This window comes from Gouania willdenowi, chromosome 12 (genome assembly GCF_900634775.1).
Source record: "Gouania willdenowi chromosome 12, fGouWil2.1, whole genome shotgun sequence".
Classification (NCBI taxonomy): Eukaryota; Metazoa; Chordata; class Actinopteri; order Blenniiformes; family Gobiesocidae; genus Gouania; species Gouania willdenowi.
Window position 1 is genome coordinate 25278033 of NC_041055.1, and position 21400 is coordinate 25299432.

Below are 21400 nucleotides of genomic sequence, written 5' to 3' on the forward strand. Positions count from 1 at the left end.
CAATTAGTTTAAACTGGCAAATAATGGACATGACAAATTGTGAATGTGGCTAAATGTAAAAAATAAGGTGAAAAGAGGTTAAAAATGACAATAATGGGTCAACATACGCAACATTAGGTAAGAAAAGTGGTGGAAAGGATTTACAAGTGCCGAAAATGTCTTGAAAATGGAAAACATTTGGAATTTGATGGAGAAGTGGTAAAAATGGGAGTAATATAGCAAAAATGCATTAAAAGAAGCAAAAATATGGCAAGAAAAAGTAAATAAAATAGGTTAAAATACGGTATGGGCTCAAATTGTGTAAAGAAAAAATTACTTTCTTGAAGGCATCTGGCGACCCCCTCCCAGTGTCTCACGACCCCAAGGTTGAGAACCCCTGTGTTAACCTATATCTGAAGTGTGTCACCTTTGGGACATTCAAGAAAGAGAACAAATGGTCTAAACCTGTCTGAGAAGAAGAAAAGGAGCACAAAAAAACAAAAAAAAATCTATAAGCCAGCATCTTTCAATTCCACATTCAGGATGTTGTTCAGCAGATAATTTCTGTCTCAAAAGAGCATTGACAGTTGACAATTTGGTCTGTATTAGAGTTGATCTTAGGGCTTTAAATCTAGATATAATGGCGGTCACACTTTGTTTACCCTCAGACGTGTCTACAAGGGTACACGCTTTACAACGAAGGACACACGGAAACAAATGTGGTCAGCAGTTTGAATGCAGATGCAAGGAAGCAAAACTCGTAGCTCTTGTTTGGTAAAACACAGTAACCATCAACAAAGCCAACCCAAACTCACATCTTTTGTTTTGCCTTTGGTTAGGTCATGTGATTGTAAAGCAAGGTCGCTGATAGGGACACTATGAAGCCAGCACAAAACTCAACGAAAGGCATGCTATCTAGGCTCGGTTATGTTTTTGTCACTTTTTTTTTTTTGTTTGCTTAGGTATTCTTTGAAAAATGTCCTTTTTTTTGTCATTTTTAAATTTTATTTACTATACATTTATAAATTCTAAATGATGGCATATAGCAGGGTTTACTTTCCCTGTTTTGGGGGAAAATGAAGCTTTGTGGTAAATCCCCATAAGCCCCATCCTTTTTTTTTTTTCTACTTTCCGATGTGAAGATGGAAGTATTGCAGCTGGTAGGGAAAGCAGTATGGATGTAGAGGTATGCAATTACACAGCTGGAGCAGAAAATTAGAGGCTGGGATTGGTGGGGGTCAAGAAGAGGTCTGCCTCAACGACTCTGGCTGGGAGGTGATGGAGAAACGGTCCTGGGACGTTGAACTAAAGTCCCTCTGGAAGATGTTCACCCCAGGAAATGGACGTGTGCATCCTTTCTGTTCTCGATAGCATTGGGATCCCGACAGGAGCACTCGTCCCGAATGTCACATGACATGGGGAATGGAGTCACCTAAAAGAAAGAAAATAAAACAATTAAATACACTTTTCAATAATTATTATTTTTTCTTATAACAAGAAACAAGGAAACTCCAACAGATGTTCAAAATAATATATAAGATCCATGTATACTCAGAATTTGTTATATGTCTGATCAAAAGAGAGTGGGAAGAAGAAAGACTTAAAGGGGTGGTATTGTGAAAAAAATCACTTTATAATGGTTTTGCTACAGTGATATAGATCCATTTAGCCTCATTCAGACGGCCAAAGGTGAAAAAGTTCTGTTTCCTCCCTCCCTTGTTATTCCACATTTTGTAAAAAGTCAGCTCCAAACGGGCGAGTTGGAATTTTCTCGCTACTTGAAGTCATCTAGCGGAAACTCCTCCTCCTGACGTTCCTGGCTCCTCTATATAAGAACGTGAGCTCCTCCCTCTCAAACTATCTCACAGGTAAAACAAACACTGTGGTTTAATATAGAATATACATTATACTTATATAATAAATGTAAAGCTACATACACGAAATGTGTTCTCTGTATTTAACCCCTCCCTGAGGAGCAGTGGGCAGCCATGGTGTAGCCCCCAGGGAGCAGTTCCATTTTTAGTATCCGTTATAACGCCTCGTTTTGCCTTTAAGATGATCTCATGTGTTTGAGACCCAACACGACACAGCGGTTGGACAAAACAGTGCACAATCAAATTGAATGGACTATTCCTGTAATAAGTAATGGAGAGGATGACAAGACAGCGACATAGCAGCTCCGGTGAGTATTTGAAGCAGCTGACTCAGCTGATTGACTCTGCCGCTGCTGCTGCTGCCACACACACACACACACACCCTGAAACAGTGTTTGTCTAACTCACAATCACAATAGCTGCTTAAATAGCCATGTTTTTTTACTGTAATGTGCAGTTTTTTGGCTGAAAACAATAACAAGAGTATAGCAAAAGCAAATCACTATTGTAATAACTGATCAGTGATCATCCTCGACAAGAGCGAGGCATGAAGTCAGCATCTACAGACACGCCTACTCATAAATATGCATAAGTAGGCCCCAAAACAGCCTAATTTTAGAACTGCTCAGAAAGTCACTTTTCAGAGGGCTAAAACTCTGGAAAACAGACAAAATTGGGAAAATAAACCTCAAATACTATGTTGTTGGTGTTCTTAGAACAAATGGAGATGAATGACAAATAGCATAATACTGGACTTGTAATATACACAGTATAAGAATACGAAGCAAAATACCAACACTGGTAATAAATTGAATTCAATAAAGACAACACTAGCCATAGATGTAACTGGCCTATTAGTTGCATTAAGCCCCATCCTCACTGTACTGTGACCAGATCATATGTTAGAAACAAAAACAGACAGACAAAAATTATTCCTGGTGTTTCCAGTCTTGGGTACTGTAAAACTTCCAAAGCCCTGGTACCATGAGTGTTTTGTTTAAAAATGAAAAATCTTCGTATGTTGACAGGTAGAGATATTTTAATCATGGATTTTCAGTAACTTAGACACATGAATAGATTCATGGGACTATATGTGTGTTTTGCATTTTTCAATTATAGCAGATACATATTCAGCCACCCAGTGCATTAAGAGTTGTAAAAAGGTCAAGACGATTAAGAAAAATTTCAAAACAAATATCAAATTGAAAATTTATAGGATTTTCGTGACTGTAAATCTGCATGCTTTTTTGTACCAGATGGGCTAGTCTGAGTATTTCAGAAAAAGTTGATCCATGAGGTTTAAAAAGCAATCCTCCAAACTATAAACAGGAGCAGAAAACAAAAATCATGACCACATAAATGCTTTCTAACTTCGTATTAGGTCAAAGTTTAATTTTTCCGCATGAGAGACAACCAAACAAGTAGTCCTCGGTAATACCCGGTTCTTACGATGAGCTTTTACTGAACTTTGCTAGAAAAAAAATCAAAAAATCACGATGACTGGAATTGACAAAGTAAGCTTCAGGATGACTTTGATACAAGTCAACAACTCAGACAAACAGACAAATAGGAAAAAGGCCCAACTTTTCCTCTTTTCTCTAGCTGATATAATTAATTAATTTTTAGATACTTTCAGTGGATTAAAAGGGGAAACTCACACTATTTCATGTTATACTTTAACAATTCACATCACCATTGTCCAGATGTTGAGCTTAAATTACATTTATTAGTCCATGGTTAGGCTTGAACTGCAAAACTACTTAGACAAATAAATACTACAATAATCAGGGTTTGTTATGTTCATGGTTATGTAGTTTAAAATGTTTCCCTCTTGTTTTTTAAATAGTTGTCCTTTTTAATTGGTTTGTTACCAATTTATTACACAAAATAATTAAGAAAAATAAATGAACTTGTTGTCTTTACATTGATATAGATATAGTTTCAAAATATTTCTATAGAAATAGAGAAAATAACCGCCTTGCTAAGCTTGTGAGGGAGGCTTTAATAGATAATTGTCACCTTGTAAATCCATATTTATTGATGGTTTCAACAAATATAAACTTTAAGTTATATAGTTATAGAAGTGTCTGTTTAGTTGATGTTGTTGTATTATATTATAGATATTTCAATTGTCAAGAAAAACAAAGGCCTGTCCAAATTCTTAAATAGAAGTACCATATACTCCAAAAAAAAGTGGTGGAAGCAACACTGTTATTAATTACAAATACTTTAGTTCAGTGTTCCATAAAATGTTTTTATTGTATAAGCTTTCCAGTAGATACTTTGTTCCTCTCCCATTTATTTCCCTCAGTGTCAGATGCATTCGCATACACACACAGACCAGCATGCTTTCTTTCTCCTTTTGATAGTTAATGAAGACCAGATTTTTGCAAATATCAAACAGATTTGAGATTTATTCGGTGAGGTTCCCATTAAGCTATTTGTCTCGTTTCGTATTGGGTACAAAGTGTACCTAAGCTCGGAGCCAACCTGTAACTTTCACAATGCTAATAACACCTCAAACAACATTATTTCAATTTGGCACAAAAAATAAACACATGTAACGGAGGTTAGTTTGAAGGAAATGATGGATAGCTGTAATCCTCGTACATACTGTATATGAAAAAAACTATTGTTTTTACCCCCAAAATGCAAGTCATTAATTATTTTTTTTATATGTAGCTAAACAAATAATGTCCGACTTTTTTTCTATACTTGCTTAATTGACGAGGTGGTAACACTGGCTGCGTTAAGAGCAATCTGTATCGACAAATTTACAGTGGGTACGTAAAGTATTCAGACCCCTTTAAATTTTTCACTCTTTGTTTCATTGCAGCCATTTGCTAAAACCAAAAAAGTTCATTTTATTTCTCATTAATGAACACTCAGCACCCTATCTTGACAAAAAAAAAACAGAAATGTAGATTTTTTTGCAAATTTATTAAAAAAGAAAAACTGAAATACCACACAGTCATAAGTATTCGGACCCTTTGCTGTGACACTGAGATTTAACTTGCATGCTGTCCATTTCTTCTGATCCTCCTTGAGATGGTTCAGCTCCTTCATTGGAGTTCAGCTGTGTTTAATTGAACTGATTGGACTTGATTAGGAAAGGCAAACACCTGTCTATACAAGACCTTACAGCTCACAGTGCACGTCAGAGCAAATGAGAATCATGAGGTCGAAGGAACTGCCCAAGGAGTACAGAGACAAAATTGTGGCAATGCACAGATCTGGCCAAGGTTACAAAATAATTTCTGCAGCACTCAAGGTTCCTAAGAGCACAGTGACCTCCATAAGAAGAAGTGTGGGACCACCAGAACTCTTCCTAGACCTGGCCGTTCAGCCCAAACTGAACAATCGTGGGAGAAGCCTTGGTGAGAGAGGTAAGGAACAACCCAAAGATCACTGGGGCTGAGCTCCAGAGATGCAGTAGGGAGAGGGCAGAAAGTTCCACAAAGTCAACTATCAGTGCAGTCCTCCACCAGTCGGGGCTTTATGGCAGAGTGGCCTGACGGAAGCCTCTCCTCAGTGCAAGACATATGGAAGCCCGCATAGAGTTTGACAAAAAACACATGAAGGACTCCCAGACTATGAGAAGTAAGATTCTCTGGTCTGATGAGACCAAGATTGAACTTTTTGGCATTAATTCTAAGCAGTATGTGTGGAGAAAATCAGGCACTGCTCATTACCTGCCCAATACAAACCACAACAGTGAAACATGGTGGTGGCAGCATCATGCTATGGGGGGTGTTTTTCAGCTACAGGGACAGGGCGACTGATTGCAACTGAAGGAGAGATGAATGCGGCCAAGTACAGAGATGTCCTGGAAGAAAACCTCTTCCCAAGTGCTCAGGACCTCCGACTGGGCCGAAGGTTCACTTTCCAACAAGACAATGACCTAAGCACACAGCTAAAATAACAAAGGAGTGGCTTCGGAACAACTCTGTGACCATTTTTTACCGGTCCAGCCAGAGCCCTGACCTAAACCCAATGGAGCATCTCTGGAGAGACCTGAAAATGGCTGTCTACCAACGTTCACCATCCAGCCTGAAAGAACTGGAGAGTATCTGCAAGGAATAATGGCAGAGGATCCAAAAATCCAGGTGTGAAAAACTTGTTGCATCATTCCCAAGAAGACTCATGGCTGTACTAGCTCAAAAGGGTGCTTCTACTCAATACTGAGCAAAAGGTCTGAATATTTATGACCATGTGATATTTCAGTTTTTCTTTTTTAATAAATTTGCAAAAATGTCTACATTTCTGTTTTTTCTGTCCAGATGGGGTGCTGAGTGTTCATTAATGAGAAACAAAATGAACTTTTTTGATTTTAGAAAATGGCTGCAATGAAACAAAAAGTGAAAAATTTAAAGGGGTCTGAATACTTTGTGTACCCACTGTACTCCACAAAAATAGTTATTAGATCATGCAACAACTGTCTGAGCCTTTGCAAATAGAAATATACAGTATCCCACTCACATCACATTCAACATCATTTATATCGATAGAGACAATAAAACATAGATTAATTGCCTTTTGTACACGCACTTTGACTTACCTTACCTAAAACTAATGTTCTTTGTTTTGATAAGATATTCCAACCGGGTGATTGTTACCTGAAGGTAAAGAAAAAAGAGGAAAGTTCTACAGCCTACTTCGGAAGAAGGACGCAAGAGCTGTCATCGCAAAGGGAGTTACTCATGTAGCTTTGTGTAAAAAATGACGCTAAATGTCAAACATTATAGTGTGTTGTAAATGAATCCAACAGGCAACGGGGCTGGTAGGTAGTTAGTGAGATTTGAGGATTTATAGACGGCAAACCTGTGGAATGACATGAGGGAACACTGAGGAGCAGTGACGCACACTCTCCTGGGAAGAGGTAGTAAAAAGTTGTTTGTGAGTAACTCGACGGAGTCTATACTTTCAGTCCACTTGCAGAGATCGAGGCATACATGTGTCAAATTTACAAGCACAGAAACACTTCAGAAACAACTATTTTGATTGAGCAGTGTTTCATGCTGTGTCTGAAGCCAAGAAAATGGGGCTCCTGCATTAATGACTTTACCTCTGGTTTCACAGAGGTGAAAGTAACTGTTTAGTGATTACAAGTCCTCACGTTATTGTAATTGAGTTGCTTTTATGGGTACTTGTACTTTTCTGAGTATATTTCTAAATCAGTAATTTTAGTTGTACTTAATTATGTGTTAAAAGAAGTAAAGTCATTAATTACATTTCTATATCTAACCGTTACTGAGTAAATTACAATTTTTTGTGATTATTATGACCTCAGGTCAGCTGTTTATGAAAGCACATAATCCATATGTCATTAATCGTGTCTTTTCTGATCAATGTGCAGCCACTGTTTTGGGTTCAGGTTGTGGTTTCCACCTGTTATGTTGTCACCCATATGGCACATTTGACATGGCACTGTTTTAGAGCTCATAAATGTAGCTACACTTAAAGCCTAAGAATCTGTTTTATTTTGAATTGGTCTTATTTTATAAATTAGGTTCCAATTGTGCAAGATCTTCTCTCTTCCTTTTTAAAGAGTAACTATACCCCAAAACCATTTTTTTCCTTCTGAATACAAATGTATTTGGGTATGAAGTAGCGCTGTTGATTGATCCTGGTCCAACTCTCAATATTTTAGTCAAAGTATTTCAATTTGGCATAATTTGTTGCAAAATGTCAGAGTAACTGCCCTCTACGAGTTGAAACCAGGCTATTAACACTAATTTTTGCTATTGGCTGAGAACATGATCATGTGACAATTTTGGGCTAATCTTGTGCCACAAACAAGCATTGTTAGCCCCGCCCCTTTTATAAAAAACTAGCACCTGTGGGCTCTACAATCTGTGGTAAATTGGTTGGATTGAGAGACGCGTGAATAAAGAGGTTTATTGAGAAATGAGTAGCAAACATAGCAAAGGCAGGTTGATATTACAGTTAATATCTTTACGTTCAGTGTATAGATAATCTAGTATATAGATAAACCGAACAGTGCTTACAATCACTTTAACTTTAAGTAGCCGTTATATCGCCTTTATGGAATTATTAGACATGGTTGTGACCCAATGCGACGCAGCGGTTGGACAAAACAATGAACTGTCGTCTTAAATGGCCTATTCCTGTGACCAGAAGAGGTGAAGATGACAAGAAAGCGGTGTAGCAGCTCATGTGAGTGTTTGAAACAGCTGATAGTTGAGCGTTTACTTCCCTGCGGCGCAGAGCAAGTGGTTACAATCAGTTCCAGTTTTAGTAGCCGTTATACCTCCTTGTATTGCTTTCATGGAATGATCTGATGTGTTTTTGAGCCAATGCGGTGCAGCGGTTGGATAAACACACACGCTGGAGGAGCAGTGTGTGTGTTTATGCCTACTCACGCATATGCATGAAGTCCCAAAAAAACAGCCTGTTTTAGGAATGCTCTGAAAGTGACTTTTCAGGGGGCAAAAACGATGTTGTTGGGGTTCTTAGAACAATTAGAGACGTGTGATAAATAGTATAATACTGGACCTTTAAGTTTATACATGTGATATTTACTGTGTGCAAGGGAACCGTGGCAAGATTTATTACCAAAAATAAAGGTGGTGGGTGAAAGTAACTTTTACTTTAAGTATCATTTAATTGAACTACTTTTTGAGTAATTGAGTATTTTATGTATGATTTACTTTTACTTGTGTTTGATTTCATTCAAGTAACAGTACTTCTACTTCAGTAGGATATATCAGTACTCTTTACACCTCTGGTGCCCATTTCTCTCCACTGCACTTCCCTTCCAAGGCCACTTGTATTTATCTCTCTATCTTGAGGATGATAGTGGGTGGCAAATTTGACATGGTTCAGTTTGACCTTGACCCCCACGGTGGCTGGGCCAGCTGCTACATCTGGCCCTGACTTAAGGTTCTCTGAGGGTGGCTGGGAAATGGGACTGACTGGCCTTGCGGGCCTGGAGGCCCTCGTGCAGCCCCGTGTCTCAGAGCAAAGGGAAAGCTGAGCAAGGACACCCACTAACAGCAACATGAAAGCTCTTGTGAAGAACTCAGACCCTGTCAACGCCCCATCCTTCCATCTCAGGAACAGGTCAAAATAACACCGAGTTCCTCACTACATTTTTGTGTGTGGTGCATGTGCATGTCAGCTGAGATTAAAAAAAGAATGAGAAGGTGGTGTAAGGGGAACAGGGGTGGGTGAACAATGGAACTGGCTGATGTAGCAATGTATGCCACACTGTTCATTAGCAAATAATTGAGGCTATTAGGGTGAATTTAAAGCTGTAAATATATTTATCAACCTCAAAAACATATCAAGGGGCCTTGTAACACAGCATATTTTATAGGTACCCGGAGAGTTCCTTGATTTAGTAACCAGCGTTTGCAACAGACTCAGTTGTGTGCATGTGAGGAATAATCTAAAGCTTAAAAGGAAAAAAAACTTAGGTAAAATCTAACATTTTAGTCAAAGTGCACCTTTCTATTTGTTCAGCCTTTACAGCAGACATGGGCAACTGGTGGCCATAGCACTCACTCTAATTTTATGCAGCCCCCAAAGGTAACGCACAAAATGACTCCAAAAACACACAAAATTATTTAAAAAATACACAAAATATCAATAAAAAACACAATAGGTCAACAAAAATACACAAAATGACTCTAACTATAAAAATAACAAAAAAAAAGTATATGAAACAACTACAAAATACACAAAATTGATTCCAAAAAGGCAAAATGACAACAAAAATAAATCTTGTGCTAATGCTCAGGTTGGTCATTATTCTAAATGCTGACATGAATGTTGATAATGTGGCCCTCGGATAAGTCAATCACATGTTTGTGGCCCCTACTGTGCAGTTAATCTCCAGTTCTAATTCTGTCTAAAGTTTTTTTTTTTTTTTTTTTTTTTTTTTGTTTCCTTCTTTGACTTACTGTTCTTATTTGGAGAAACCATAACCTGCTTCCAATTTCAGCTTTTATTTTGCTTGTACATTTATTTAGCATAACTAAATTACACATTAAGTTCTTCTTATCCTCCTATACATCCATAAATCTTCTTGGCTTTTCCTTCCTCCTGTCAGTCCAGCAGCTCAATCTGCAACATTCTTTCTGAAATAAACTACACTATTCACTATCCAAACTATCTTGATCAACTTAACTAGATTCTGTATCTGATTAGTAGGACTGCTGAAGGATGGAGTTTGGGCTTTAATAAAAAGTTAAACGGAGTTTATTTCTCTGAGTATATTTGATTAATGCAAAATCGAATGCCAACATTGTGCATTAATATTCTGCTTTGCAAATAAGAGCTCGACAAAAATGTGAAGATATAGACAATGGCATAGACAATGGTTTCATCCAAATTATATAGAGAAGAAAAGAGAGAAAAAAAAAGAATAATTATATAGAGAAGTTTGGACAAAAAAGTCATCATGACTTCTGCTTCTTGAGGTTTAGTGTTTTTCCCCCTTTATTTTCATCTCCCACATTTTATATTAAAAACTTATGGGGCAAGAACTCCTTAGTAGCTGTAAGCACAAAACCTGGGTGAAGTGTACAGTATTTGGGAAAGTATAAGTACCAAACATTCTGGAAGGAAAGAGCAAAGTTGGGGTAGGAAAACCCATAAATGAGTTTGGTCAAATAAGTACAAAGACTTGATGTCACACAGCAGCCAAAAGCCCTAAAAACTACAGGGAACGTGCCCTCCTGGTGTATAACTACCTTTACTCAGCTGTAGAAAAAAGTCCTATTCCTTTTAAATGATCCTACCGCCCTCTCACAGGCCTTTAATACATTCTGTTCGAAGCACTCTTTTCCAACACATAAAAACAGTAGGAAAGTAGCAAGGCTGACACTTAGTTTTGTTTAATGTTAACCTGCAAAAAAAACTTCATATTCAACATAATTATTGCCAATTTTTTTTATGATTAGCTGAGTTTCCATTACAGATTTTTGCAAAATAAAAGCAATATTTCCAAAAAATTGACGAAGTATAATTGCGCTTTGAACGTGTTTGGATTGAAAGTTGTTTTGGGCAGAAGCCTTGTAACTCCTGTGAAATCTCATCCCGCGAGACTTTGCTGCAGAATGACGGACGGTCAGAACCTCCTTATAAAACTCTGCATTCCTTTGTTGTTTCACGTCTAATGTGGCAGTAATAATTTTAAAGTACAATGCTAAAAAATGTCCCAGGTCCGGTACACTCGGAGAGAAGTGGTCATGTGACCAGGTACATCACATTCTGTGACACGTATTTGCGGGTGTTTCCATCGCGCTTTTGCGACACATTTCAATATTGAAACGTCTGAAATACCTTCTCATGAAAGTGTGAAACCTTTTTAGCAATATTTGAGTGTTTTTTCAAAATTCTCAAGTTTCCATTACCAGTTTTTATTGCGCTATTTTGATTTTGCGCATTTCCAAGGGTAATGGAAACGCAGCTATTGGCTTTAAATTCTATTCAACTTTCACCAAGAAAACAATGTAATAGTTCAAAGGTGATGGGGCTTTTTCTTAACTACACATAGCAAGTCATGTATTATAGGCAAACAGTACTTGAGTGTGACTGGGGGTTAAAAACAGGGCTAAGGGAATGGGAGGGATCACAGCAGTTACCCAAGAGCTAAGCACCGACAGAAAAACATACAGGCACATTCATAAAAAAAAAAGAAAAAAGCAATCTTAAAAAAAACAACTACGTCCAAAGTAGGAATTCCTTCAAAACAAGATGGGGGGCTACAAAAAGGGTCTGGCATAGGGAACCCTCAAAAAAAAAAAAAAGCCTACTCGGCACCCTGGCTTCCTTTCCTCTCTGCCTCTGCAAATCCTGCCAACAGCTTGCAACTATTAGGGGGAGATCCTGTGGTGACCTTACGTGCAGCCAGTCCTTTCTCTTTCAAAGTTCCTGTGGTAGAACAATACACAACAAGTCATCCAGAACTCTTTAATGCACATTACACATTTCCCTTATGTCATCTACTATTACAATGAAACTTTAATACATAAAGATTACTGTATCTATAAAGTTAAGATAGCAATCATTAAGGGCCTATACTACAAAGCTAGATTTCCTCTTATCGCACTAAACTTCCAGGATTTAATCAGTGTGTGCTATACTACAAAGCTGGCTAATGGTAACCTAGGCTGAACGACTAACCTGGTCAGGACCAGGTTTTGTTCTGGATAAGAGCTGAGCGAGTACTAAAGTCCCACCCCCTGACCAATCAGATCTCTTAGAAAAAAATGACCTGTCCAATAAAAGGAGGATCATTCTGTGAACACGTCTTTGTATTAATCTGATGTGACACTAACAGGAGAGAGAATATTTATCCTTTCATTTACCCAATGACATCCTAGAGGAAACAGAGATTTTTATCTGATGGACTCACTTACATTAGTCAGCTGATAAAGCCTGTGTGCGTCAGACCCTATAATATAAAATACAAATATAGTCCACTTTATGATGTAGGCTGAGCTGTATGAACGCAGCATCAGATTCACGGACAAGGTAAAAGTGAAAGTAAAACTCCACAGAGTGTCTGTTTGTTCTCCGTTTATTATCTCACTAATTCAAGCATTAATTCCTGCATTATTTACTTGATGATTTTACTGCAGCGAATGTGTTGTTTTTGGTATTTAAAGAATTATTTTTCAATTGTGACGTAAATTGCTCTACAGCAGACATGGGTAACTGGTGGGCGGGGGGCCACATGTGGCCCTCAGTCAAATTTTTTGCAGCCCCCTAAGCAAATATCAATATAAAGCCCAACAATATATAGAAAAAAAACTCCCAAAATTCTAAAAACACAAAATTACGCAACAAAAACACACAAAGCAACCACTTAAACAAACAAAAACATAAACAAATTACAGAATAGCTCCAAAGACACACAAACTGTGAACAAAATTAACAAAAAATGACCGGAAAATACAGAAAGCAACAACAAAAACACAGAAAACGACCCCAAAAACACACAAATCAAGAACAAAAACGCAGAAAATGACAGAAAAATACACAAAATTACAATGAGAACACAAAAATTAACAATAATATACATAAAGACAAATGACCAAAAAACACAAAACCCTTGTTTACCCCTGTATTAATGCTCTGAATTGTCATTACTCTAAATGTTGACCTCATGTGGCCCTAAAATCAGATGCGATCACATGTTTGTGGCCCCCGCTATAATAGAGTTGCCCATCCCAGCTCTACAGTTTCTCCGTGATTGGGATTGGTCTGACGCGGTAATATCCACCTCTGTCACAAGAGGGCACACGTAGCCAGGCTGAAATAAACTTACTTAACTTAGCGTGTTGTAATCAAGATTATAATGTGGTTCTCCAGGTTTGTGTTTAATTAAATTGCAAACTATAGTTTTTATGTATTTTCCATGTCAATTACAATTACAAAGTATGTTATCTGAACTAAATTACAATTACAATAGCAACATTTTTTTCCAGTTATTAATCACGTGAATGCAATTATAATTGACCCCAACCCTTACTTTTACACAATCTATTTAGTAAATCTCTTTAAGTTGAAGTAAGATTTCGACCCCTGATGTTTATTTGAATGATTGATTTGATTTGCAGATTTAAAATGATTAAATAAATGTTTGTTTTGAGTAGAAAAGCCTGAATACCATACCTTCACAGCTAGTGTTGCCAGATACAAATCATCATTTCCTGTAACCGAATTATTAAAAACACACTAAAATTGCTCTATAAGCACACAAAATTATTAAACACAACAATTCCATGGATTTGGCTTAGTTACTAAATGACTTTGCCAAAAGGGTAGAGAAACGTCCAAACTGGCAACCCTGACCTTACTAACAGAGATAGCAAATCAAACATCAGCACAAGTTCTGCCTTATTCATTCCTCTTAAATACATTTATTTGAAACTTTATCTACCTTTTGTGGTGCTTTACACAAACTTCACACTTCTTCAACATTTCTACGTCACAATGCCACAAGCAGGAAAAGAAGAGATACAACTGGATTCCAATAGTTTTTTTGTCTTTATTGTTTTGTTTGTTTGTTTGTGGTTGGTTACCTGATTAAAAAGCACCTTCCAGTGTTAATAATCTGAAATAATTAGTTACAAATCTACCATTTGAGCTGTTTTTTGCGGCTACATTTCAGCATGTTGTGTGGCGTGCCTCAGCGGACAGGTGTACACATACTGCAGTGAAATATTGATGTCATATGATCAACAGGGGAGGATGAGGTGATTTGTTTTAATATCAACTGTTTGATGAGGTGCGTTTAATGTCATCTTTGTACGTCCGGTTATGAAACAGAATTGTGGAAGTTTTGGACAAAGGGTTTCCCTCAGAGAGTGATATAAATACATGGTTTATCTCTTTTTTTTTTTTTTTTTGTCTGCACATGCTGTCAAAGGTCAACACTACAGGAAGTTCAATCATTATGAGACAGCAATGCATATTTTGTTATTGCAATAAAATACATTGATTTATTTTATTGCTTAATTGTGACCATCACCAGCCCTCCCTAAGGAAGGGTAAGAAATCTTTTATTATAGGGAGGATATAAAAAGGGAGAGCAGTGTTACGCCTAAGGGGAGGAGGAGGGGGAAGGGGAGGGGAAATGGAGCAGGGAGGAGAGACTCAAGGCAGGAAATAGAAAAGGTGGGGAAGAATAAAAAACGCTACTGCAAACCCAGGAACTGCCCTGGGCCCGCAGATGCAGCCAGGCCAGCAGAAAGAGCGGAGGCCAGGGAGCCCCAGGCAACCCCCCCGCGGCCGAGCAACCCCCCAGATGCCCCCAAGATCCCAGGCCGAGAGGCAGCCACCGCCCCCCACACACACATCCGAGGAAGCCCCAAGCAGCCGAGCACCCAGCGCATCCCCCCACCGACCCCAACCCCCAACCCCAAGGCCCCTCGCCAGCATCCAGCCCCCCCCACCCACCCACACCCAAGCACCCAACCCCCCGAGGGAAGGGCCCAGAGAGCCCCCCGCCCGAGACCCCAGCAGAGGAGCCAAGGCCCCCGCCCAGCAGACAGCCAGAGCCGCGCGGAACGGGCAGCCGGCGGGCGCCCGCCGGTGGGCCCAGAGCCAGCAGGGTCCGGACCCCAGGCCAGAAGGACCCGGAACGGAAGCAGCACCGAGAGCAGCGCCCCCAGGGATGACAACCACGCCCATAGTCGCCGAGGGCACCAAGGGGATGCTGCAAGCTGCCCCGCGGGCCCCCAGGCGCACCGACCAAGCACCCCAGAGCGTGCCAGATCGCCTTTCCTTGATGCCGCCCGCCCTTGATGCTCCCCCAGCCAGGCACCGCAACCCCACATCAATGCCGCCAGCAGAGCCCCCCCCCACCCACAGAGACCACCCCCAATCACCCCCGCGCCGACATGAGACACCCCCGACGCCAGCACAGCCCGGAAGACAACAGGCCCCAGCCAACAGCCCCACCCCGCCCAAGGCGGCGCGGCACCTCGCCGAGCCGCAGCCCGTCCCCGGGCACATGGTGGGAGGGCGCACACCAAGACGCCGAACCCAGAGACCCACCCCCGGGGCACCCCCGCCCAGACACGGCACCCACGGGGCCCGGCGCCCCCAGCCAGCAGACCAACCACCCCGACGCGGATCCGCCAGGGCAGGAGCCACCAGCCGCGCCCCCACACACAACCACCTAGCACGGCCCAGGGGAGGCCCCAGCGTGGGCGAGGCCTCACAACTCACCCTTCCCTCCCCCCGAAGCTACACAAACCGGCCCCTGCGGTCCCCCAAATGAGCCCCCGAGGAGGAGGAGGAGGAGGGGGCGGCCGGGCCCACCGCGCCAGCGGCACGCTCAGCGAAGACGCGCCCCAGGGAACCAGGACTACAGTTAGATCAGTGTGTTAGTAAAGAGTGGTGCTGGCAGTTGCTTGCAGGCTAGATCATCAGGCTAAGAAAGAAAAGTCTAGATTCAATGCAATTAGAAAAGGATGGTTTATCTCAAATGTTGTTGTTTCATAACGGCCAGCTCAACAAAAACAGAAAAAAATGAATAAATGAGAAAGCAGCAGCCATTAGCAAACAGGCAAACAGGATAAACATGTGTTTTCCATTTGGCCCAATTTTCATTTCACATACCATTGTGATCGTTTAGTGTTTTATAACTTCTTACTCCTGGTGATTTCAGACTATTACAGAATTATTATTTCATATCGAACGGGAGAATGTAAATGTTTAAAACTTAAGCCAGGAGAACTGCAGAATAGCACCCAAGGGTCCAATTGTAGTTTGAACCCAATTTGAGTTTCTGGTGGCTTGATAACATTCTCAGAACTCCAGAATAGGATGAACTTCCCTGTGTTAATGATATAATTGGTCAGGTTTAATTGTATGATTTAAAGGCTGTGGTCTAAGGGAAGGTAAACAGATCTTTCTACAAACTGACAGTGCCACACAGCCTATGCAGCCTACACGTGAGTTTATCATTTACAATAATCAACTTACTAGTACAGTAGATGGTCAACATGTGTACAAAATCTGTCATTGGATTTTAAACAACATTAGCCTAAAAATAAGTCCCCTTTGTGTTTGCTGATGCTTAAAAATCCACACCCAAAATAGCAGAGATGAAAGTACCGGATTACAAGTACTCATGCTACTGTAATTGAGTTGCTTTTATGGGTACTTGTACTTTTTTGAGTATAAATCAGTAAATTTACTTGTACTTAATTATGTTTTAAAAGAAGCAAGTCATTTGTTACATTTCTGCACCCAATACTTACTGAGTAAATTATGTATATTTTTATTTTAAAATGATCAACGGACATTGTGAAACCAAAGAAAATGAATTGACCCGACAACAATCAAATGCATCACATCATAGCCGACCAATCAGATTAAACGTAATGTATTGTGCCAAAATAGCACTGAATGCCGCTGATTTTCACAGTTTTAGAGTTAATAAATGTAGCTATACTTAGAGCCTGATAATTTACTTTCAGTACTATTTAATTGAGCTACTTTTTATTTGTACTTGAGTATTTTATGTATGACTTACTTGTACTTGAGTACAATTTCAATCAAGTGTACCTACTTCTACTTGAGTAGGATATATCAGTACTCTTTACACCTCTGCAAAACATGTACATAAACCATTTAATGCTGTCCAAAATGCTACTTTATCCCAATACTAACAAGTTTAAGTATTAGCTGCATTATATGAGCAACATTCAAGCGTGCAAGTGTTACATTTTGTTATCTTTAATGAATTTAAACAACGGCAAAGAAAGCAGGACTCCATATCAATTGTGAATGGATTTATATCGTTGTATGAAAGGAAGAATATTTTGTTTATTTAGGGGCTTTATCAGTCGTGCACTTTCCCCCCCAAAAGAGGGCGAGAGGTGTGTCTACGTTTGATTAATAGCAGCTGGCAGGCTGAGCCCCTGCAGGGAAAAGAGAGTCAAAATAAACAAACTTTCACTGTCGCTTGCAAGCCCCGGGCAGCCCATGGTACTGAGAGGAAAAGACCACACTAACACCAAGGAGGAAGGACCAATAAGTATTCAAATAGGCTGCAGAGAAAGTAGGCACGAAAATAGGAAAACAAGCTGTAGATTTTTCTCAATTCAAAGGATAATTACTTGAATTGTTTGGAACAAAGGTTGGATGTCCAATGGAACCATTTTGCCAAAATGAAAGCCACCAAAATATAAGGCGTCGGCTTTGATTTCTAATTTAATGGACATTCGTTTCCAAAGCAAACAATGTTTAATACTATACTTTTCATCCGTTTGGTTTAGCATTTTTCTTTAAAGACCCAAAGGATCCAAACCATATAATTCGTAGGTCATCACTTAAAAATCCAGACAACTCAACACGCTCTGACAACAAATATCCATGACTTTCTCTTTTCTTATCCAGTTTGACCTCCTGTTGCTGCTGGTATTTAATAGAGTTTGTCCTCCTGTGGGGGTCTGTTGGTTATGCAAGATCTGGCTTAAGCCTCTGCACCGAAAACAGGGTCGGAAAATAAAGATGAGATAGTGTCAATCAACAGCAGCAAAACCACTTAAGAAGTGAAGTCACTTCCCAGAAGATTACTTTCCAAATTTCTGATAATATTGACTTTAGAATACCACACCACACATCTGACACCTTTGTCACCATTAAAGTACAAAAGCAAATCATTCCAGTTTCTTGAAATTATACGTGAAATTAAATCAATGCTAAAGCTTTTTTTTTTTTTTTTTTTATGAATACAAGAACATGTCATCAAGAAGAATACATATTTAAAGCAATAATTTCATGTCAAAATGTTTACAAACTGAAAATATACATAAAAATAAATAGTAGTAGGGGTACATGATGGTACTACTTAAGAGAGAGAGAGTGGAAAATTAACAAATAAAGTGACAGTCTTGGTCCCACACCCGGCGTGAGATGACTGGAAGTCATAAAAACTATAGAACTAAATCTATTCAGGAGCCACTAAATCAGTGTTTTTCAATCTTGGGGTCTGGAACCCATGTGGGGTCATCTGAGTTTGAAATTTCTAAAACATTGCAATAGGTTTTTGAAACATTGTAATTATTATATATAACTGAGCTCAAACATTTGGGGTGCCAAGTGTAAAAATTTAGTATAGGTAAGTTGTAGCTAACACATTTTCATTATTTATCTCACTTTTCTCATATTTAGCACATATTTTGTTGTATTTTGTCAATGTTTGTTATTTGGTAAATGGCTGGGTTTATCCATTACATTTAGATTTAGATTTATCATTTAGATATAAGATTTAGCATTTAGATATGATATATAACATTTAGATTGAGATTAAATATTTAGACTTAGATTTAACATTTAGATATAACATATACCATTTAGATTTAAATATTTAGATTTAATGTTTTTTTTTTTACCTCTATATATGTGGTTAAATGTTGTTAAATGTAGGAAAATGTGCTAAATATGAGTGAAGTGAGATAAATAATGAAAATGTGTTAGCTACAGCTTTTATACTAAATTTTTACACTTGGCACCCCATACAAACATGATCAAAAACTAATTCAGGAATAAAATGTATTTGGGGTCTGCAGAAATTCTTGATATTAAAATGGGGGTCACTCTCCAAAAAAGATTGGGAACCACTGCACTAAATACTGTTTCTTTCCACTTATTTACAGAATGAGATTCTTTAAAATGTGTGTTATCACTCTTTAATTCCATCATTATGCTGTATTGTTGTTTTTAAATAGCTTTCTAAGCAAAATGTTGTAATCGGACAAAAGGGGGTACTTGGATTCAGACATAAAAGGAAAGAGTCAGGACTTGAGCCAAAATAGTTTGAGAACCACTGATCTACAGTATATGCTGACAGTGGCATCATATTGTCTGCTACACATTTAGAGGAGCACTCATTTTGGAATAATATTGTCCGGCTCCACCACTGCCAGAAAATACTACAAGGTTAGAGTTTATTTGCAATAAGTGCATTAAAAAAATCACAATGACACATTTTGCAACTAAAGTTATTTTCATTTTACTTTACTCAAAAATGTGAGAGTATCAATATTTCTCTTATAAAGAGATTGAATGATATCAGAGGTTTGGTTATTTGATTGATATTCTGCCAGTTTTGCATTAGGACAAATACAACCTCTGCTTTACACATATTTTGTATGTGTAAGTAAGTTAATGTGTGACTCAATCTTTAAAAATACTATTATCTAAATTCTAAAGTGACATGAACATAAAATGCAGGCAGGAGTATCACATATTGGCGTGTGCACTGGAAAAACATTCTTTATAATTCAATTTTCTTTCAAAAAAAAAAATGGGGTCATAAACTTCAGTCAGTTGTGTGCACGCACGCACAGAGCCTGTGAGATACATTATTTCCAGTATGAAACCAGACAAACTGATGAATATGCCAGGAGTACAACTAAGGATGCTTCAGACATTCACAGGCCAGATGCTCCAGACTTGGAATAACAATACACTTCCAATCAGATCTATTGCCAGCAGCCAGCTACAGTAATCTAAGCCAACACACCAACATCCAGAAGTAAATGAAATACAGCCAGCACATCAACGCAGATATTTGAGAAAACACAGCAAATAAGGTGTTGACACTTCATTGTGTTTTTGAATCAAAGAATGAGTTTCAATCTTTGCTTTGAAACAAAAACATTCTGTCTGGCTTCACTAATTCACACACACAAAAAAAGTTCAATTTCAAAGATGATGAAGCCAAATAGAGAAAAACATTCTCTTTAAAAATATGGATAAAGAATTAAAACACATGAGAAAGGATAGTCGGGGAAATGTTCAATAAAAAAGCAAAGGGAAAGAATAGTCCATAATAGGCGTGGCGATGGACGGTACTTTTTTTTGTTGCTCCAAACTGTTCCATCAATCTTTTTTAAGGGACAGCTTATTTCGAGGTACAAGCACACCATGCACTAACCTTCTTGGTCTTGACAGTGGATTGGCAGCAGTCTCCCTCATCGTAGTTACAGAAGGCTCTGTTGTTGACGGCATCACAGTAGTTGTCTCCCATAAACGGCTGGAACGGAGAAAGAGAACAAATACAGCAGTCAGACACACTGAGCGCAGATAAACCATCCTCTTAATTCCTGTTTTGAGCATTAATATTAGACTTTCAGGTATAGTTTCCTCTTTATATCTCAGTGCCTTTTTTGAACTTTCCTGATTATTCTGCGGATGAATCTGATTTAAAAAAAAATTCCTTTTTTTTTTTGAACGTGACTTTTTTTAGCCTCTGATCTGCCAGACCTGTAAATCAAATGGAGGAAACCATTTGATTTACAGAACCAAAACAATCAGGTGATTTATTGGTTTGGCCCACCACTTCTTCTTGGGTTACCAATCAGGTTTTCTAGTTGGACGACAGCGAACCAATGATTTCATTCTTTAAGGAAGTGGGGATCTGGACCGTTAGTTGCTTTATTATGCACACATAACACACATATTATGCACACATGTTATGGAGTACATTAGATTATGGTAAATGGTAGATGGACTTGATTTTATATAGCACCTTATCACCACACTGAAGCAGTCTCAAAGCGCTTTACATATCAGCTCATTCACCCAAACACTCTAACATCCACACACCAATGGGACAGGACTGCCGTGCAAGGCGCTAGTCGACCATTGGGAGCAACTTAGGGTTCAGTGTCTTGCCCAAGGACACTTCGACACATAGTCAGGTACTGGGATCGAACCCCCAACCTCTCGATCAGAAGACGACCCTCTACCACCTGAGGGTAGTTTATTGTGATGCCTAAGTGGCCTTTTTTCTTTATTGTCATTAAGACCATTTGGTCTTTAGTCCTTATATAAAGTTGCAAAACAGTTTCTATAAAAATGCTTATGTCATTTTCCCAAATTTGTTTAATTATTTTTTTTTTTTTAAATTGAATTTGCCAAAAAAAAATTGATGTTAAAATGAAAACATTTGTAAATAAAACTACATCCCAGTGTAATAACTTGCATCAAACCTCTAACTTTTGACTATAAGATTTATTGTTTTTATTATTAGAGCTGATTTAAATAACTTT

General features: G+C 38.7%; 1 protein-coding gene across 2 annotated transcripts in view; it reads right to left on the minus strand.

Moving 5' to 3' along the window:
- Window positions 1-254: 254 nt before the first annotated feature.
- Window positions 255-21400, minus strand: part of pappaa (pregnancy-associated plasma protein A, pappalysin 1a) — a 109644-nt gene continuing 88498 nt past the window's right edge. For both annotated transcript variants that reach the window (XM_028463090.1, XM_028463089.1), the window contains exons 21-22: window positions 20284-20382; window positions 255-1411 (exon numbers count right to left, since the gene is read on the minus strand). In XM_028463090.1, the coding sequence (XP_028318891.1) occupies window positions 1307-1411; window positions 20284-20382 (204 nt within the window). In that variant the 3' untranslated portion in view covers window positions 255-1306. The remainder of the gene's footprint in view (window positions 1412-20283; window positions 20383-21400) is intronic.